General features: G+C 26.1%; 3 protein-coding genes across 4 annotated transcripts; all 3 read left to right on the top strand.

The window, feature by feature from the left end:
* The first annotated feature begins 655 nt into the window (after positions 1-655).
* LOC118450643 (uncharacterized) lies at positions 656-2734 on the top strand. Of its 2 annotated transcripts, XM_085664224.1 has the most exons (9): positions 656-817; positions 937-1056; positions 1135-1252; positions 1341-1599; positions 1721-1837; positions 1967-2057; positions 2170-2315; positions 2391-2523; positions 2597-2734. In XM_085664224.1, the coding sequence occupies exons 1-9, from the start codon at positions 659-661 to the stop codon at positions 2645-2647; spliced, it is 1194 nt and encodes a 397-aa protein (XP_085520350.1). In that variant the 5' UTR covers positions 656-658; the 3' UTR covers positions 2648-2734. The 2 variants fall into 2 exon arrangements, with proteins under 2 accessions (XP_085520350.1, XP_035742410.2); XM_035886517.2 differs by having other exon boundaries at positions 2391-2607.
* Positions 2735-8565: 5831 nt separating this feature from the next.
* On the top strand, positions 8566-10570 carry LOC146872225 (uncharacterized). Its single transcript, XM_085664088.1, has 9 exons — positions 8566-8724; positions 8844-8963; positions 9042-9159; positions 9246-9504; positions 9626-9742; positions 9872-9962; positions 10075-10220; positions 10296-10428; positions 10502-10570. Exons 1-9 carry the CDS (start codon positions 8566-8568, stop codon positions 10550-10552), a joined length of 1194 nt encoding a protein of 397 aa, XP_085520214.1. The 3' UTR covers positions 10553-10570.
* Positions 10571-16537: 5967 nt separating this feature from the next.
* On the top strand, positions 16538-18550 carry LOC146872224 (uncharacterized). Its single transcript, XM_085664179.1, has 9 exons — positions 16538-16604; positions 16724-16843; positions 16922-17039; positions 17128-17386; positions 17510-17626; positions 17755-17845; positions 17959-18104; positions 18180-18312; positions 18386-18550. Exons 1-9 carry the CDS (start codon positions 16551-16553, stop codon positions 18434-18436), a joined length of 1089 nt encoding a protein of 362 aa, XP_085520305.1. The 5' UTR covers positions 16538-16550; the 3' UTR covers positions 18437-18550.
* Positions 18551-19861: the final 1311 nt, after the last annotated feature.

Raw genomic sequence — 19861 nt, 5'->3', positions numbered from 1 at the left:
CTCTCAATGCATGAAGATTTTAAAATAGAGCAGAGATAAGAGAACATTGATAATGACTAACAATGTCTACACACTGATAAGAATAGTGAAGAAACAATACGAAATAATTACTTACTTCTTTCGTTATTCTACTTGTTCCAATTATATTGCCGACGTTAATATTACCAATATTGCTAATTAATTCACGAGGAATCATTCATTATATACTCAATTATCAATAACTAAATAACAATAAAATTAGAGTAACACATCAAGCACTCACATGTCTTTCGTTCGAGAAGTAAAATCATACTGCGAGAGAATGAAAAGGGGAAGTGACTGTGCACGCAATGCGCATGTCTGTCGTGGAAAGAAAAAAATAATCGACCATGTAAGGAGTAAATGACAAATAATAACTTAATAGCTAGAAGGAAACATCTGTTTAGTTATACACGTATAATTGGACTAAAATGGGAGAAACGTATAACAGGCTATAGATATTATATGAATATTTTTTATGAAAGAAAAACTTTCTACCAATCGATACAATTTAGAGAAAAGTACTTTTATTACTTTATCATTTAAAAAATGTATTTAAAAAGGTACTTAGAATTCTTGATGTAAAAAACGGTATGGGGTTGAAGTCAGTCGAAGTTCATAAGTCATAGGAGTTACTAGAATGTTTGTGCAAGACGAGTTGTATTTCGAAAACGAGTACTATACTTACAATATTCGATTCTTTAAATTACTTGGCATTTCGTCTTATGAAACATTATCGTGTCATATGATTCACGTTTGTTTATTTAATTTTATAATAGCAATAGCATCATTTTTGAATGTAAATCTCATTCTGATACATAATTTTACTATCATGTGATTAGAACAAATTAACTTCAAAATGTGTTCAATTCATAAAACTAATTATTAAAATATAAATAATATCTGCTTATGCTTCAGCTTTTTCTGCTTTTCACATCAGAGATGAAAGTAGATCCTATTATGAAAATATTGGAAACGACTTTGCCTTCTCTAAGCTTCACATTGTATTATTATAATTTATTGTCGAAAGTTACAATCGTTTGTATTTTTTAAATATTTCATTTAAATCATAAATTGTTAAACAAACAAGAATGGAATATATATTAACACTTTCAGATAAGGAAACTTCTGCTTCGTATAAAAACCGATTGGAATAGAATGACGTCCAAGCCTGAATTAATGATATTAAAAAAATATGCTAATCGTAGCAGACAGTGTACAATAATAATCGCAAGTAAGAGAAAGCACGAAAATAATAATAAACTACATTACTGAAGTGAATATTATTAGTGTTAAATTAAGATAACGTTTTATTATTTCAGCTTCCTATTATTTGTATATTGTGATTTTAATGTTTCCATCCATGATACGTGCTATTTCGTATATCTTTGGTGAACTGAATGTAACTGAATTAGTATTACCAGTTTCTATTGACTACTTTTTGAAGGATCAAGTGCATTTATATTTCGCTCTTTTTAACGAATATGTAATGTTAATTGTCTTAAGCACAATAGGAATAGCACACTCTTCTATATTTGTGTCACTTATTCAGCACGCCTGTGCTCTGTTCAATATCGTTGCGTAAGTAATCATTTCAGACGATATATTATGAAATTACTTTTGATAAATAATAGAAAATATTTTTCGATCATAAGGATTTCTCTTCCTCTTTATTATAATCTACATTGTTTTTTTCATATAGATGGAAGATAGAGGAAGAATATAAAAAGAATTTGCATAATTTCTATCATGCAGGCAATTATGACAAAGAATATAAGTCGATCATCGACATCATAGAGTACTATGATAATGCCATTTAGTTCGTATCTAATTTTACAAAACAATACTTAATGCTATTTATCCCTTCAGATACTAATTTTGAATAATATCATTATATATCTTTTTTCTTTATTTCTTGTTTTGTTTTTATTTCTTTTCGTTCTTCAAGTTTCGTTGGTTTAATAAAGCTGTTTCATGAGAGAATTTATATGACCGACATATTTTTCATGGTATTATTCGTTATCGTGAATTATATTTACGTAAGTAACGTTATTTTTCGTTTTAAAAAAAATTGAAAAGACAGAAGAAATTATTTTGATTTTAATATATCTTTTATTGTGATAGAGAATGTACGCGGGCAATTTTTTCTAGTTATTTCAGATACTTTCTTTTACGGTTAATATGAGCGAAGTATTACAAAAGACTAATTATATCTTTGGATCTATGTTCGTAATATACATTTATCATTACCTTGGACAAAAATTAATAGATCATCACACCGAAATATATATAAAATTGTTAGTGTTGTTCAAAGCATATTTTAAATGGATCATTAATTCAATCGGATATTTCTGATGAATTAATCTTTACAGATGCCAAATTCCCTTTTATTTATTATCATTGAAAACACAAAAAATGTTGCTATTCTTGATAATGAAGAGCATGATGCCATGTAATCTTTCTGTTAAAAGAGTGCTCGTATTATCCCATGATCTTTTTGCTACGGTAAAATTTATTCTACTGATATGGAATATAATAATGAACAAATCTTTTTGTTAATCATTATCTTTTATTCTAGTTAATGAGATCATCATTTTCATACGCAATGATATTTTATAATTCGAGTTAAATTTTTACCAAGTAAAGGATCGGTAAATACATACTAACTGAGTTTGCTTCGTACAAAAGCGATGACCTTTTCCTTTGTAATTTGAACGTATTATAGATAATAATAGAAACTAAAAAGGTTTTCTCTTAATAGGAAGTATCTTTTGTCTTATTTGATATTATGAATAAATAATAAATGTTGCTATGATTATTCCTATTTGTTGTACATTTTAGTATTTCATTCATTTTTTACTATATAGAGAATAACAAGTCATTTCATGAAGAATGTTTAATTAACATTGCAATTCAATTAGTCTAATGTATTGGGCCTAGAAAAAAAAACATTATCTAAGCAAGCTTAAGTTTAAAAAACTCAGCCATTTTGGTATATTGAAAATACTCAACGAACCCTCGATTAATTTATTCTCATGATAAAAGACATCCTTCATTTTTTTGGTCGTTTCTAAAGATGAATCCATCCTGGCAATTACCCAACATTTAATCGATCAAAAATAATTTAATCACAACTCCATTTCCACTAATTGAAAGAATCATTTGACAATCGTAAAATTTTTGAAGAGGCCTGAATTTTTCGAAAATGTCGACAAACTATTTCTCGGAATTGTATCCCGCAGATTATTCTATTTCGACATCTCTTGTCATGATGTCTATTATTTCTAATTTTTCTAATTGATTTGTAAATATAAACAGCTAAGATTTTTCTTTTCCTCTTACTTTTTGTTCGTTGTTTTCTTTTTATTTCCCCCTTTCTTCACATTCGCACGAAGTGTTCATTCAAATTGAAAGTCCATTGTTAATGCGATGAACCGCAAGCGTGATTTAAAATAATTGATCCCTTACGCGTATATTATATTTAATTTTATTATATATTATATATATCACTGTGTATTTTATTTTTTTTATTTGTTTTTTAATTTATTATTATCTTTGTTTAATGTATGTAATTAATTCTCTTAATTATAGTTTTTTTTAATTTTTAAGCATCTTTATTTTTATTTATTATTTTTTACATTAAGTTTTATATTCCTTCGTTTTCCTTGTTCGATCGCAATATTTTAAATAAATATCCATATAGTTTATGATAAATAAGATCACCCTTAAATATTTAGCGTAATTGGAAACGTATTAAAATATATTTTAGATTAATTTTATTTATTTTTTTTTTGCGCAGAGCACTTAGTCGTTATAAAGAATTTGAATTTCATTCTAAAAAAAAATATTTGTTGGGAAGTAATATACTTTTTGGAAAAAAAGTGATCTTTTGACAGAATCTTGGACAGAATATCGGATAACTCAAAAACGTGCTCGAAAAATGTCTTCGTAACAACGAATGAAATAATAGAAAAAAATTCGTCTATTTTTATTTCGATAGGATCCTTGAACATATGTGTTTTATTTATTTATTTGTATTTTTATATTTCTGCAATACGAATGAGATATAAAATTTAATAGAACAGAATGAAAAAAGATAACAATAAATTAAATTAGTTTTGAGAAGATTATTTCGAAGAGATTACTATTGTTAATGTCATTCACCGTAATCATTTGTCTCGTTAAATTTTCTTTCCTTTATATATACATGCATATATATATATATATATATATATATATATATATGTATATATATGTATTCGTGTATGTATTTTCATACTTATAATAAACAAGTTAAATGAAATATAATTTTTATTTAGAAATGATTCTCATCGAATTGTCCTTATCTTGTTGACACTATTTTCAAAATTTAAATCGATGGCATCACACATAACGTCTACAGAAGAGAAGTCTTATTTGAATATTGAAGTCTCAAAATTGATTGATAATACAAGAAATAAAAACAAACAAGATGGATCAGATATATTTATAATTAATTTATAACGAATAATAAATTTAAAATAAATGTAGAATAATGACATGTAGCAATATATAATTTATAACATAAAACATATTTTGAATATAATAACATATGATAATTTCTTTATATCATCTATACAGTATTGTTTTCTTTTTTCTTAATAGGTATATAAATTGTACTCACAATCAAACAAATTCACTACAAATTGCTATTTTGTAGAAGGCAAAAGCAGATGTTGTTCGTATGATTCGTACTCTTGCATTCAACTGTAAAGCAGATACAAGCAAATGGCTTTTTTCCTCGACGTGCAATTATTTTACCCCATTTATGTAACCAACCGTATAGAACGGTTCATGACTCGAAACTAAAATCATTAAAGTTGGAATTTATATAAGATTGTTGAAATTCTGGACCACATAGCATTTGAATACAAAAAAGAAAAAGATAAATAAATAAAAGAATAGAGATTTTATAATTATCACATCGAAATACAAGTTGACATGACTTTCAATTTTAGAATTTTTAATTTCGTACTAATTTTGATTCCTTCGTTTTAAATATCAATGTGCATGATCGCGATACATTGTCTTTCGGAAATATAAACTCAGTAAAGTTTTCATCGAAGTCTACGGTATCGTTCAAAAAACAAAAAAATAAAGGTCCGAAATCAAACATATATCTATAATTTATTTTTCTGATAATAAATAAGTAATTGAATAAGTAACAATTTGGAAAGTATATCAAACACTACTATCTTTAAGAAATTGTAAGAAAAAAAATTTGCCTCTTATCCCTATCACGACCTTGGTCATATTTAAGATGGACGCGCTTAAGAACAGAGATTTTTGACACAACACTTATACTATGGCACAACGTATGAATTATTAATATTCCTTTTTCTTCTCAGTTACGAAGTTTGTACTTACTGTATGGAAGGCAGAAGTGGTAAAATGTTTCAATGCTAGATTTTTCCACAATAGCCTTGAAAATTCGAAAAGTAAGTTCGAATGTCATTGACCTAGATAAGCATATAACGGAATTAAGTAAATGATAAGAATAAAAATACCTTCGCCACTTTCTACGAGATTGGAGAATCGTTTTAATGGGATCCTTTAAGATGTGTATTTTAATTGCAAAATAAACCTCTTCTATCAAAGAAGAACAATTGATGATATTCTGTAATTAATTTCTCCAGCATTTCGTGCTATCTATCAGTTATAAACTGCCATCTGATTATAGAAAATATACTCAGTACATTCGAGAGAATTTTGTTAAATATTTTGAGTAACATTGAACAAAAATGAAAATTTATTGAGAATTGCACACATCATCTTACGCTGTGCAAGAAGATATTCAAAGAAAAACTAATGAAATTTAAAGTTAAAACTAAAACAGAAGTGGTAACTTTAAGAATCGAAGAAAGAAAATCAGTTAGAAGAGGAAAAATAAGATTATACCGTAAAGTAATAATGGAATTGACGCAGTAAGTTTAATAAAAACAAGTAAAGAAACGCTATGATCAAATGTTAAGGGAGAGAATTGATGAATAGCAGAGAGATGATTAAATTTTGCGATTAGACTTTTACAAAACAATGAAGAACTTGAATACAAGTAAAAGAAATGTTGATTATCCATTCAGAATGTAAAAAGAAACAACCTTAAAGAAATTATTCCAATTAATATGTAGAAAATATAAAATCTGCATAATGTTAACTGACTTTTAAAAAATGTGATTACTTGTAAGGGTATAAATTGTTGAATATAATAACTGCAAGTGATATTTCACGAATAACTGTGAGTAGTACAAACCAATGCAACACATTGAATATATATATACTTTGGATTAATTCTATTAAAACCACAAGTCATTTAATTTAATGATTATTTTTATCAGAATATTTATTTCTACTGTATAGATATTATGATGTCATCATCGTATTAATATTCGAAGCGTTCTATTATTTCTTTTTTCGGAGAGTAATAAAAATGCGGTATTTTGTAGATATTTTCAATACAACTCGATATCTGGTTTATTAATATATATTATTATAATAATCATCAATTCAGATATGGGAAATAATACCGGAATCGTTATAATATGAAAACCGGTAAAATAGTAATATTTATTTGTATAGCTTTATTCGAGAGAAAAATGAGGAAGAAAAATAATTATCAAATAAGTAATAAACACATAACAGGAGAAGCTATTTATATTATTAAACTGAAGTACTATATGTTATGTATCTGGCAATAAAATAGCGAGAACTACATATTAATGTATAGAAACAGTTCATTTCAAAAGAAAAAAATATTCTAAAGATAGTTTCCATTCTATCTAATTGGCATATTTACAGATAATCGTAATTAAACATAACTATCTTATAATATGCATAATATATACTTGTAGTAATTCCTACATTTTTTTCTTACGTAAAATATATAATACATGAAACGGAGATCGAAGATCAACGAATGACAAATAATTTTCTATCGATCCACGGTAAGAAAACGATTTTATTTGTTCTTGTAACTTTCGATGTAAAAGTAGAAATCTATTTATCCGAAAAAAAACTTGATGATAAAGTAGAAAACTATTCCATCCAAAAATCTTCTAATGGTAAGGTAAACAAATATTATTGATAAAATAGTGTGACATACAAATATTAATAGGTGCTAATATATCGATAAATATAAGTTTGTATATTCTCACATTATATTTAAGCATAAGAAATAACACATTTTAGTTGAATAATTATTAATCACAACACAATTGACATAATAAATTCAACACGTATCTTCTTTTTCTGATTCGTATGTTTCACATTTCAAAGAATATCTTTCTTGTCACGATTGCGTTCATATAAAAAAAAATTCTATAAAAATTTATAAATTACAATAATATAAATTAAAGAGATCACGTTTTCTTAAATAAGTAACATAAAAATCATGCGATAAATATTCGTTGTGTTGACTGATATTTATTTTTACAGATGAACACGTGGAACAAACACGTGCTTGACAATCGTCAGACGTTGATTCGCTTACCAGTTGCTACGAAATAATATTGATTAATTGGAGCAGGCTAAGTTTATTTGATTGGTGCACCAAGGGAATAGAGAGGGAAACGTCAAAGGAAAAATTCTACAAGACGACACGAAATGTACACAAAGAATATTATTTTAACCAGCAACGAATTTTATTACATCGTATTCACCAGATGGTAAATATATCATTATTTTATTATTAATAAATACATAGATACATATATGAATCAATAGATAAACTTATAGAAAAATTAAATAGATAAAATAGATAAATTTATAGAAAAGCTAAAATAGAAGGTTTTTGACAATGAAATATTCGGAATAAAAACAATGGCTTATTAACTCTCAATGCATGCAGATTTTAAAATAGAGCAGAGATAAGAGAACATTGATAATGACTAACAATGTCTACACACTGATCAGAATAGAGAAGAAACAATACGAAATAATTACTTACTTCTTTCGTTATGCTACTTGTTCCTATTATAATGACGAAGTTAATATTAGCAATATTGCAAATTAATTTAAGAAGTCTATAATTGCACATTCACGTAAAATCATTTATTATATACTCAATTAACAATATGTAAATTATAATAAAATTAGAGAAACACATCAAGCACTCAGATGTCTTTCCTTCGAGAAGTAAAACCGTACTGCGTGAGAATGAAAAGGGGAAGTATATGAGCACGCAATGCGCATGTCTATTGTGGAAGGGAAAAAATAATTGACCATGAAAGGAGTAAATGACAAATAATAACTTAATAGCTAGATAGAAACATCTGTTTAGTTATACATGTATAATTGAACTAAAATGGGAGAAACGTATAACAGGCTATAGATATTATATAAATTTTTTTCATGAAAGGGAAACTTTTTATCAATCGATACAATTTAGAGAAAAGTACTTTTACTATTTTATCATATAAAAAATGTATTTAAAAAGGTACTTAGAATTCTTGATGTAAAAAACGATATGGGGTTGAAGTCAGTTGAAGTTAATAAGTCATAGGAGTTATTAGAATGTTTGTGCAAGACGAGCTGTATTTGGGAAACGAGTACTACACTTACAATATTCGATTCTTAAAATTAGTTGGCATTTCGCCTTATGAAGCATTATCGTGTCATACGATTCACGCTTGCTTGTTCAATTTTATAATAGCAACAGCATCATTTTTGAATGTAAATCTCATTCTGATACATAATTTTACTAACATGTGATTAGAACGAATTAACTTCAAAATGTTTTCAATTCATAAAACTAATTATTAAAATATAAATAACATATGCATATGCTTCAGCTTTTTCTGCTTTTCACATCAGAGATGAAAGTAGATCCTATTATGAAAATATTGGAAACGACTTTGCCTTCTCTAAGCTTCACATTCTGTTATTATAATTTATTGTCGAAAGTTACAATCGTTTGTATTTTATAAATATTTCATTTAAATCATAAATTGTTAAACAAACAAGAATGGAATATATATTAACACTTTCAGATAAGAAAACTTCTGCTTCGTATAAAAACCGATTGGAATAGTATGACGTCCAAGCCTGAATTAATGATATTAAAAAAATATGCTAATCGTAGCAGACAGTGTACAATAATAATCGCAAGTAAAAAAACACGAAAATAATAATAACCTACATTACTGAAGTGAAGATTATTAGAGTTAAATTAAGATAACGTTTTATTATTTCAGTTTCCTTTTATTTGTATATTGTGATTTTAATGTTTCCATCCATGATACGTGCTATTTCGTATATCTTTGGTGAACTGGATGTAACTGAATTAGTATTACCAGTTTCTACTGACTACTTTTTGAAGGATCAAGTGCATTTATATTTCGCTCTTTTTAACGAATATGTAATGTTAATTGTCTTAAGCACAATAGGAATAGCACACTCTTCTATATTTGTGTCACTTATTCAGCACGCCTGTGCTCTGTTCAATATCGTTGCGTAAGTAATCATTTCAGACGATATATTATGAAATTACTTTTGATAAATAATAGAAAATATTTTTCGATCATAAGGATTTCTCTTCCTCTTTATTATAATCTACATTGTTTTTTTCATATAGATGGAAGATAGAGGAAGAATATAAAAAGAATTTGCATAATTTCTATCATGCAGGCAATTATGACAAAGAATATAAGTCGATCATCGACATCATAGAGTACTATGATAATGCCATTTAGTTCGTATCTAATTTTACAAAACAATACTTAATGCTATTTATCCCTTCAGATACTAATTTTGAATAATATCATTATATATCTTTTTTCTTTATTTCTTGTTTTGTTTTTATTTCTTTTCGTTCTTCAAGTTTCGTTGGTTTAATAAAGCTGTTTCATGAGAGAATTTATATGACCGACATATTTTTCATGGTATTATTCGTTATCGTGAATTATATTTACGTAAGTAACGTTATTTTTCGTTTTAAAAAATATTGAAAAGACAGAAGAAATTATTTTGATTTTAATATATCTTTTATTGTGATAGAGAATGTACGCGAACAATTTTTTCTAGCTATTTCAGATACTTTCTTTTACGGTTAATATGAGCGAAGTATTACAAAAGACTAATTATATCTTTGGATCTATGTTCGTAATATACATTTATCATTACCTTGGACAAAAATTAATAGATCATCACACCGAAATATATATAAAATTGTTAGTGTTGTTCAAAGCATATTTTAAATAGATCATTAATTCAATCGGATATTTCTGATGAATTAATCTTTACAGATGCCAAATTCCCTTTTATTTATTATCATTGAAAACACAAAAAATGTTGCTATTCTTGATAATGAAGAGCATGATGCCATGTAATCTTTCTATTAAAAGAGTGCTCGTATTATCCCATGATCTTCTTGCTACGGTAAAATTTATTCTACTGATATGGAATTTAATAATGAACAAATCTTTTTGTTAATCATTATCTTTTATTCTAGTTAATGAGATCATCATTTTCATACGCAATGATATTTTATAATTCGAGTTAAATTTTTACCAAGTAAAGGATCGGTAAATACATACCAACTGAGTATACTTCGTACAAAAGCGATGACCTTTTCCTTTGTAATTTGAACGTATTATAGATAATAATAGAAACTAAAAAGGTTTTCTCTTAATAAGAAGTATCTTTTGTCTTATTTGATATTATGAATAAATAATAAATGTTGCTATGATTATTCCTATTTGTTGTACATTTTAGTATTTCATTCATTTTTTACTATATAGAGAATAACAAGTCATTTCATGAAGAATGTTTAATTAACATTGCAATTCAATTAGTCTAATGTATTGGGCCTAGAAAAAAAAACATTATCTAAGCAAGCTTAAGTTTAAAAAACTCAGCCATTTTGGTATATTGAAAATACTCAACGAACCCTCGATTAATTTATTCTCATGATAAAAGACATCCTTCATTTTTTTGGTCGTTTCTAAAGATGAATCCATCCTGGCAATTACCCAACATTTAATCGATCAAAAATAATTTAATCACAACTCCATTTCCACTAATTGAAAGAATCATTTGACAATCGTAAAATTTTTGAAGAGGCCTGAATTTTTCGAAAATGTCGACAAACTATTTCTCGGAATTGTATCCCGCAGATTATTCTATTTCGACATCTCTTGTCATGATGTCTATTATTTCTAATTTTTCTAATTGATTTGTAAATATAAACAGCTAAGATTTTTCTTTTCCTCTTACTTTTTGTTCGTTGTTTTCTTTTTATTTCCCCCTTTCTTCACATTCGCACGAAGTGTTCATTCAAATTGAAAGTCCATTGTTAATGCGATGAACCGCAAGCGTGATTTAAAATAATTGATCCCTTACGCGTATATTATATTTAATTTTATTATATATTATATATATCACTGTGTATTTTATTTTTTTTATTTGTTTTTTAATCTATTATTATCTTTGTTTAATGTATGTAATTAATTCTCTTAATTATTGTTTTTTTTAATTTTTAAGCATCTTTATTTTTATTTATTATTTTTTACATTAAGTTTTATATTCCTTCGTTTTCCTTGTTCGATCGCAATATTTTAAATAAATATCCATATTGTTTATGATAAATAATATCACCCTTAAATATTTAGAGTAATTGGAAACGGATTAAAATATATTTTGGATTAATTTTATTTATTTTTTTTTTGCGCAGAGCACTTAGTCGTTATAAAGAATTTGAATTTCATTCTAAAAAAAAATATTTGTTGGGAAGTAATATACTTTTTGGAAAAAAAGTGATCTTTTGACAGAATCTTGGACAGAATATCGGATAACTCAAAAACGTGCTCGAAAAATGTCTTCGTAACAACGAATGAAATAATAGAAAAAAATTCGTCTATTTTTATTTCGATAGGATCCTTGAACATATGTGTTTTATTTATTTATTTGTATTTTTATATTTCTGCAATACGAATAAGATATAAAATTTAATAGAACAAAATGAAAAAAGATAACAATAAATTAAATTAGTTTTGAGAAGATTATTTCGAAGAGATTACTATTGTTAATGTCATTCACCGTAATCATTTGTCTCGTTAAATTTTCTTTCCTTTATATATACATGCATATATATATATATATATATATATATATATATGTATATATATGTATTCGTGTATGTATTTTCATACTTATAATAAACAAGTTAAATGAAATATAATTTTTATTTAGAAATGATTCTCATCGAATTGTCCTTATCTTGTTGACACTATTTTCAAAATTTAAATCGATGGCATCACACATAACGTCTACAGAAGAGAAGTCTTATTTGAATATTGAAGTCTCAAAATTGATTGATAATACAAGAAATAAAAACAAACAAGATGGATCAGATATATTTATAATTAATTTATAACGAATAATAAATTTAAAATAAATGTAGAATAATGACATGTAGCAATATATAATTTATAACATAAAACATATTTTGAATATAATAACATATGATAATTTCTTTATATCATCTATACAGTATTGTTTTCTTTTTTCTTAATAGGTATATAAATTGTACTCACAATCAAACAAATTCACTACAAATTGCTATTTTGTAGAAGGCAAAAGCAGATGTTGTTCGTATGATTCGTACTCTTGCATTCAACTGTAAAGCAGATACAAGCAAATGGCTTTTTTTCCTCGACGTGCAATTATTTTACCCCATTTATGTAACCAACCGTATAGAACGGTTCATGACTCGAAACTAAAATCATTAAAGTTGGAATTTATATAAGATTGTTGAAATTCTGGACCACATAGCATTTGAATACAAAAAAGAAAAAGATAAATAAATAAAAGAATAGAGATTTTATAATTATCACATCGAAATACAAGTTGACATGACTTTCAATTTTAGAATTTTTAATTTCGTACTAATTTTGATTCCTTCGTTTTAAATATCAATGTGCATGATCGCGATACATTGTCTTTCGGAAATATAAACTCAGTAAAGTTTTCATCGAAGTCTACGGTATCGTTCAAAAAACAAAAAAATAAAGGTCCGAAATCAAACATATATCTATAATTTATTTTTCTGATAATAAATAAGTAATTGAATAAGTAACAATTTGGAAAGTATATCAAACACTACTATCTTTAAGAAATTGTAAGAAAAAAAATTTGCCTCTTATCCCTATCACGACCTTGGTCATATTTAAGATGGACGCGCTTAAGAACAGAGATTTTTGACACAACACTTATACTATGGCACAACGTATGAATTATTAATATTCCTTTTTCTTCTCAGTTACGAAGTTTGTACTTACTGTATGGAAGGCAGAAGTGGTAAAATGTTTCAATGCTAGATTTTTCCACAATAGCCTTGAAAATTCGAAAAGTAAGTTCGAATGTCATTTACCTAGATAAGCAAATAACGGAATTAAGTAATTGATAAGAATAAAAATACCTTCGCCACTTTCTACGAGATTGGAGAACCGTTTTAATGGGATCCTTTAAGATGTGTATCCTAATAGCAAAATAATCCACTTATATCGAAGTAAATCAATTGAGGATATTCTGTAATTAATTTCTCCAGCAGTTCGTGCTATCTATCAGTTATAAACTGCCATCTGATTATAGAAAATATACTCAGTACTTTCGAGAGAATTTTGTTAAATATTTTGAGTAACATTGAACAAAAATGAAAATTTATTGAGAATTGCACACATCATCTTACGCTGTGCAAGAAGATATTCAAAGAAAAACTAATGAAATTTAAAGTTAAAACTAAAACAGAAGTGGTAATTTTAAGAATCGAAGATAGAAAATCAGTTAGAAGAGAAAAAATAAGATTATACCGTAAAGTGATAATGGAATTGACGCAGTAACTTTAATAAAAACAAGTAAAGAAACGCTATGATCAAATGTTAAGGGAGAGAATTGATGAATAGCAGAGAGAAGATTAAATTTTGCGATTAGACTTTTACAAAACAATGAAGAACTTGAATACAATAAAAGAAATGTTGATTATCCATTCAGAATGTAAAAAGAAACAACCTTAAAGAAATTATTCCAATTAATATGTAGAAAATATAAAATCTGCATAATGTTAACTGACTTTTAAAAAATTTAATTTTTCGTAAGGATATAAATTGTTGAATATAATAACCGCAAGTGATATTTCACCAATAACTGAGTAGTATGAACTAATGCAACCTATTGAATATATATTTATTTTAAATTGGTTCTATTAAAACCACAATTCATTGAAATTAATGATTATTTCTTTCAGTATATTTATCTCTATTGTACAGTTATTACTTTGTCATCATCATATGAATATTCGAAGCGTTCGATTTTTTGGTTTTTTTTGGGATAACAATAAAAATGCTGTATTTTGTAGATATTTTCAATAGAACTCGACATCTGGTTTATTAATATATATTATTATAATAATCATCAATTCAGATATGGGAAATAATACCGGAATCGTTAGAATATGGAAACCGGTAAAATAGTAATATTTATTTGTATTGGTTTATTCGAGACAATCATGAAAAATAAAAATAATTATCAAATAAGTAATTGACACATAATAGGAGGAGCTCTTTTATTATTAAACTGAAGTACTATATGTTATGTATCTAGCCATAAAATAGTGAGAACTACATATTAATGTATCGAGACAGTTCATTTCAAAAGAAAAAAATATTCTAAAGATAGTTTCCATACTATCTAATTGGCATATTTACAGATAATCGTAATTAAACATAACTATCTTATAATATGCATAATATATACTTGTAGTACTTCCTACATTTTTTTCTTACATAAATTATATAATACATAAAACGAAGATCGAATATCAACCAATGACAAATAATTTTCTATCGATCCACGGTAAGAAAACGATTTTATTTGTTCTTGTAACTTTCGATGTAAAAGTAGAAATCTATTTATCCGAAAAAAAACTTGATGATAAAGTAGAAAACTATTCCATCCAAAAATCTTCTAATGGTAAGGTAAACAAATATTATTGATAAAATAGTGTGACATACAAATATTAATAGGTGCTAATATATCGATAAATATAAGTTTGTATATTCTCACATTATATTTGAGCATAAGAAATAACACATTTTAGTTGAATAATTATTGATCACAACACAATTGACATAATAAATTCAACAAGTATCTTCTTTTTCTGATTCGTATGTTTCACATTTCAAAGAATATCTTTCTTGTCACCATTGCGTTCATATAAAAAAAAATTCTATAAAAATTTATAAATTACAATAATATAATTTAAAGAGATCATGTTTTCTTAAATAAGTAACATAAAAATCATGCGATAAATATTCGTTGTGTTGACTGACATTTATTTTTACGGATGAACACGTGGAACAAACACGTGCTTGACAATCGTCAGACGTTGATTCGCTTACCAGTTGCTACGAAATAATATTGATTAATTGGAGCAGGCTAAGTTTATTTGATTTGTGCACCAAGGGAATAGAGAGGGAAACGTCAAAGGAAGAATTCTACAAGACGACATGAAATGTATACAAAAAATATTATTTTAACAAGTTATGAACTTTATTACACTGTATTCATCACACCGTAAATATATCATTTTTTTATTATTAATAAATACATAGATACATATATGAATCAATAGATAAACGTGTAAATATTTATAGAAAAGCTAAAATAGAAGGTTTTTGACAATGGTAATATTCGGAATAAAAACAATGGTTTATTTACTCTCAATGCATGCAGATTTTAAAATAGAGCAGAGATAAGAGAACATTGATAATGACTAACAATGTCTACACACTGATCAGAATAGTGAAGAAACAATACGAAATAATTACTTACTTCTTTCGTCATGCTACTTGTTTCTATTATAATGACGAAGTTAATATTAGCAATATTGCAAATTAATTTAAGAAGTCTATAATTGCACATTCACGTAAAGTCATTTATTATATACTCAATTAACAATATGTAAATTATAATAAAATTAGAGTAACACATCAAGCACTCAGATGTCTTTCCTTCGAGAAATAAAACCGTACTGCGTGAGAATGAATAGGGGAAGTGCCTGAGCACGCAATGCGCATGTCTATTGTGGAAGGGAAAAAATAATTGACCATGTAAGGAGTAAATGACAAATAATAACTTAATAGCTAGATAGAAACATCTGTTTAGTTATACACGTATAATTGAACTAAAATGGGAGAAACGTATAACAGGCTATAGATATAATATGAATTTTTTTTATGAAAGGGAAACTTTTTATCAATCGATACAATTTAGAGAAAAGTACTTTTACTATTTTATCATATAAAAAATGTATTTAAAAAGGTACTTAGAATTCTTGATGTAAAAAACGATATGGGGTTGAAGTCAGTTGAAGTTAATAAGTCATAGGAGTTATTAGAATGTTTGTGCAAGACGAGCTGTATTTCGGAAACGAGTACTACACTTACAATATTCGATTCTTAAAATTAGTTGGCATTTCGTCTTATGAAACATTATCGTGTCATATGATTCACGTTTGTTTATTTAATTTTATAATAGCAATAGCATCATTTTTGAATGTAAATCTCATTCTGATACATAATTTTACTATCATGTGATTAGAACAAATTAACTTCAAAATGTGTTCAATTCATAAAACTAATTATTAAAATATAAATAATATCTGCTTATGCTTCAGCTTTTTCTGCTTTTCACATCAGAGATGAAAGTAGATCCTATTATGAAAATATTGGAAACGACTTTGCCTTCTCTAAGCTTCACATTGTATTATTATAATTTATTGTCGAAAGTTACAATCGTTTGTATTTTTTAAATATTTCATTTAAATCATAAATTGTTAAACAAACAAGAATGGAATATATATTAACACTTTCAGATAAGGAAACTTCTGCTTCGTATAAAAACCGATTGGAATAGAATGACGTCCAAGCCTGAATTAATGATATTAAAAAAATATGCTAATCGTAGCAGACAGTGTACAATAATAATCGCAAGTAAAAGAAAGCACGAAAATAATAATAAACTACATTACTGAAGTGAAGATTATTAGTGTTAAATTAAGATAACGTTTTATTATTTCAGTTTCCTTTTATTTGTATATTGTGATTTTAATGTTTCCATCCATGATACGTGCTATTTCGTATATCTTTGGTGAACTGGATGTAACTGAATTAGTATTACCAGTTTCTACTGACTACTTTTTGAAGGATCAAGTGCATTTATATTTCGCTCTTTTTAACGAATATGTAATGTTAATTGTCTTAAGCACAATAGGAATAGCACACTCTTCTATATTTGTGTCACTTATTCAGCACGCCTGTGCTCTGTTCAATATCGTTGCGTAAGTAATCATTTCAGACGATATATTATGAAATTACTTTTGATAAATAATAGAAAATATTTTTGATCATAAGGATTTCTCTTCCTCTTTATTATAATCTACATTTTTTTTTTTTTCATATAGATGGAAGATAGAGGAAGAATATAGAAAGAATTTGCATAATTTCTATCATGCGGACAATTATGACAAAGAATATATGTCGATCATCGACATCATAGAATACTATGATAATACCATTTAGTTCGTATTTAATTTTACAAAACAGTACTTAATGCTATTTATCCCTTCAAATACTAATTTTAAATAATATTATTATGTATTTTTTTCTTAATTTTTTGTTTTGTTTTTATTTCTTCTCGCTCTTCAAGTTTCGTTCATTTAATAAAGCTGTATCATGAGAGAATTTATTTGGCCGAGATATTTTCCGCCTCATTAATCATTATCGTAAATTATATTTACGTAAGTAGCGTTATTTTTCATTTTAAAAAAAAGTTAAAAGAAAGAAGAACTTATTTTGATTTTAATATGTCTTTATTCTGATATCGAATGTACACGGACAATTTTCTTTCTAGTTATTTCAGATACTTTCCTTTACGTTTAATATGAGCGAAGTATTACAAAAGCTTAATTATATCTTTGGATCTATGTTCGTAATATACGTATATTCTTACCTTGGACAGAAATTAATAGATCACCACACCGAAATATATATGAAATTGTTGGTATTGATCAAAGCATATTTTAATTAGATCATTAATTCAATCGGATATTACTAATGAATTAATCTTTACAGATGCCAAATTCCCTTTTATTTATTATCATTGAAAACACAAAAATTGTTGCTATTCTTGATAATGAAGAGCATGATGCCATGTAATCTTTCTGTTAAAAGAGTGCTCGTATTATCCCATGATCTTTTTGCTACGGTAAAATATATTCTACTGATATGGAATACAATAATGAACAAATCTTTTTGATAATAATTATCTTTTATTCTAGTTTATGAGAACATCATTTTCATACGCAATGATATTTTATAATTCCTGTTAAATTTTAAGCGAAAAAAAACATCGGATTATAAATATCAACTAAATTTTGCTCCGCTCGAATGCGACGATTTTTTGCACTGTAATTTGAAAGTAGTATAGATAATAATAGAGAAGACAAAGGATCTCTGTTAATAGAAAGTATCTATTGTTTTATTTAAGATTTTTAGTAAATAATAAATGTTAATATATTTGTCCCTATTTATTTTATGGATTACTCTTTCGTTAATTATTTGTTATGAATAGAATAATAAATAATTTTACGAAAAATCCTCAATTCTATTTACAATAGGATTATTGTAATGAATAGATTGTTAGAAAAAAATTTTTTCGAACGTATCAAAAAATAAACGCACTTTGAACAACTTTCAAACATTTTTTCGATCAATAATAATTTAACCATAAATCCAATTACACCTATTAAAAAATACATTAAAAATAGTATAATTTTTGAAAATATATGTGAATTTTCCGATATTTTCAACTGACGATTTCACAGACTTGAATCTCATTTGCGATTTCACTCTCTTATCGATTTTTCCAATATACTTCACTCTTCCTTCGTCATGTTTTATCAGGAGATTCATTATTTCTAATTCTTCTAATCGATTTGCGAATATAAACGCTAAAAATGTTTTTCTTGGTACTATTTATCAATCATTCATTTACTTATTATTTCTCTTCCTCTTCTTTTACACAAGTTATTTCTTCTCTTTTATTTAATTTTTCTAATTTTTTTATTTCATCTCCTAATTAAATTTTAATAATTACTGAAAATTTGGTTAAAATTATATCCATCATTCTACATTAATGCAACGAGTCACGAGTGTTTTTTAAAATAATTATGGATCGATTATAGTTCACTTTATTATATATTACATATATTATGGTGCATTTTACTTTTTTTTTATTTGTTATTTTAATTTGACATTTTAAATATTTTTATTGTTATTTATTATTTTTTACATTGGGTTTTATATTCACATTCGATCTCAATATTTTAAATAAATATCTATATTAATATAAAATAATACGACGATATATAATATAAAATAATACGACGTGAAGTATCATACGCTATAAAGGCCACTGAATTATTTACGTTTAACAAACATTATTAACAAATATTTATATAAAAAAAAATAATAAATATATAAGAATAATTTATAAAACTGAAAACGTATTAAAAGAAAAGTACTATGAATTTATAAAATCAATCGTGGCGATTAATTATTATTAATATTCAATTACACGTTAAAATGTTAATTAAAATGGTATAAAATTATAATGCCATCTTGATTTAGAATATTGACGAAATGATCGTTAGGCATAATTCGAGTGAAAAAAATATGAAGAACAACCAATAACGAGATTGCCACATATAAATATCTGTATACATGCGCGTCGAGTAGTGTCATATATATGTAAA

The sequence above is a fragment of the Vespa mandarinia genome, chromosome 25 (genome assembly GCF_050613455.1).
Source record: "Vespa mandarinia isolate Hongniang chromosome 25, ASM5061345v1, whole genome shotgun sequence".
Lineage (NCBI taxonomy): Eukaryota > Metazoa > Arthropoda > Insecta > Hymenoptera > Vespidae > Vespa > Vespa mandarinia.
The sequence above is the reverse complement of the archived record's forward strand: the minus strand, read 5'-3'. Positions and strand labels throughout refer to the sequence as shown.

What these genes read in the sequence shown, in the direction of transcription:
- LOC118450643 (XM_035886517.2), top strand. Translation starts at nt 659, where the DNA reads ATGTTTGTGCAAGACGAGTTGTATTTCGAAAACGAGTACTATACTTAC. An exon ending in TATTGTCGAAAGTTACAATC is followed by an intron (nt 1,057 to 1,134) that starts GTTTGTATTTTT and finishes TAACACTTTCAG; the next exon opens with ATAAGGAAACTTCTGCTTCG. An exon ending in TTATCGTGAATTATATTTAC is followed by an intron (nt 2,058 to 2,169) that starts GTAAGTAACGTT and finishes AATTTTTTCTAG; the next exon opens with TTATTTCAGATACTTTCTTT.
- LOC146872225 (XM_085664088.1), top strand. Translation starts at nt 8,566, where the DNA reads ATGTTTGTGCAAGACGAGCTGTATTTGGGAAACGAGTACTACACTTAC. An exon ending in TATTGTCGAAAGTTACAATC is followed by an intron (nt 8,964 to 9,041) that starts GTTTGTATTTTA and finishes TAACACTTTCAG; the next exon opens with ATAAGAAAACTTCTGCTTCG. An exon ending in GCTCTGTTCAATATCGTTGC is followed by an intron (nt 9,505 to 9,625) that starts GTAAGTAATCAT and finishes TTTTTCATATAG; the next exon opens with ATGGAAGATAGAGGAAGAAT.
- LOC146872224 (XM_085664179.1), top strand. Translation starts at nt 16,551, where the DNA reads ATGATTCACGTTTGTTTATTTAATTTTATAATAGCAATAGCATCATTT. An exon ending in GCTCTGTTCAATATCGTTGC is followed by an intron (nt 17,387 to 17,509) that starts GTAAGTAATCAT and finishes TTTTTCATATAG; the next exon opens with ATGGAAGATAGAGGAAGAAT. An exon ending in ACCGAAATATATATGAAATT is followed by an intron (nt 18,105 to 18,179) that starts GTTGGTATTGAT and finishes TAATCTTTACAG; the next exon opens with ATGCCAAATTCCCTTTTATT.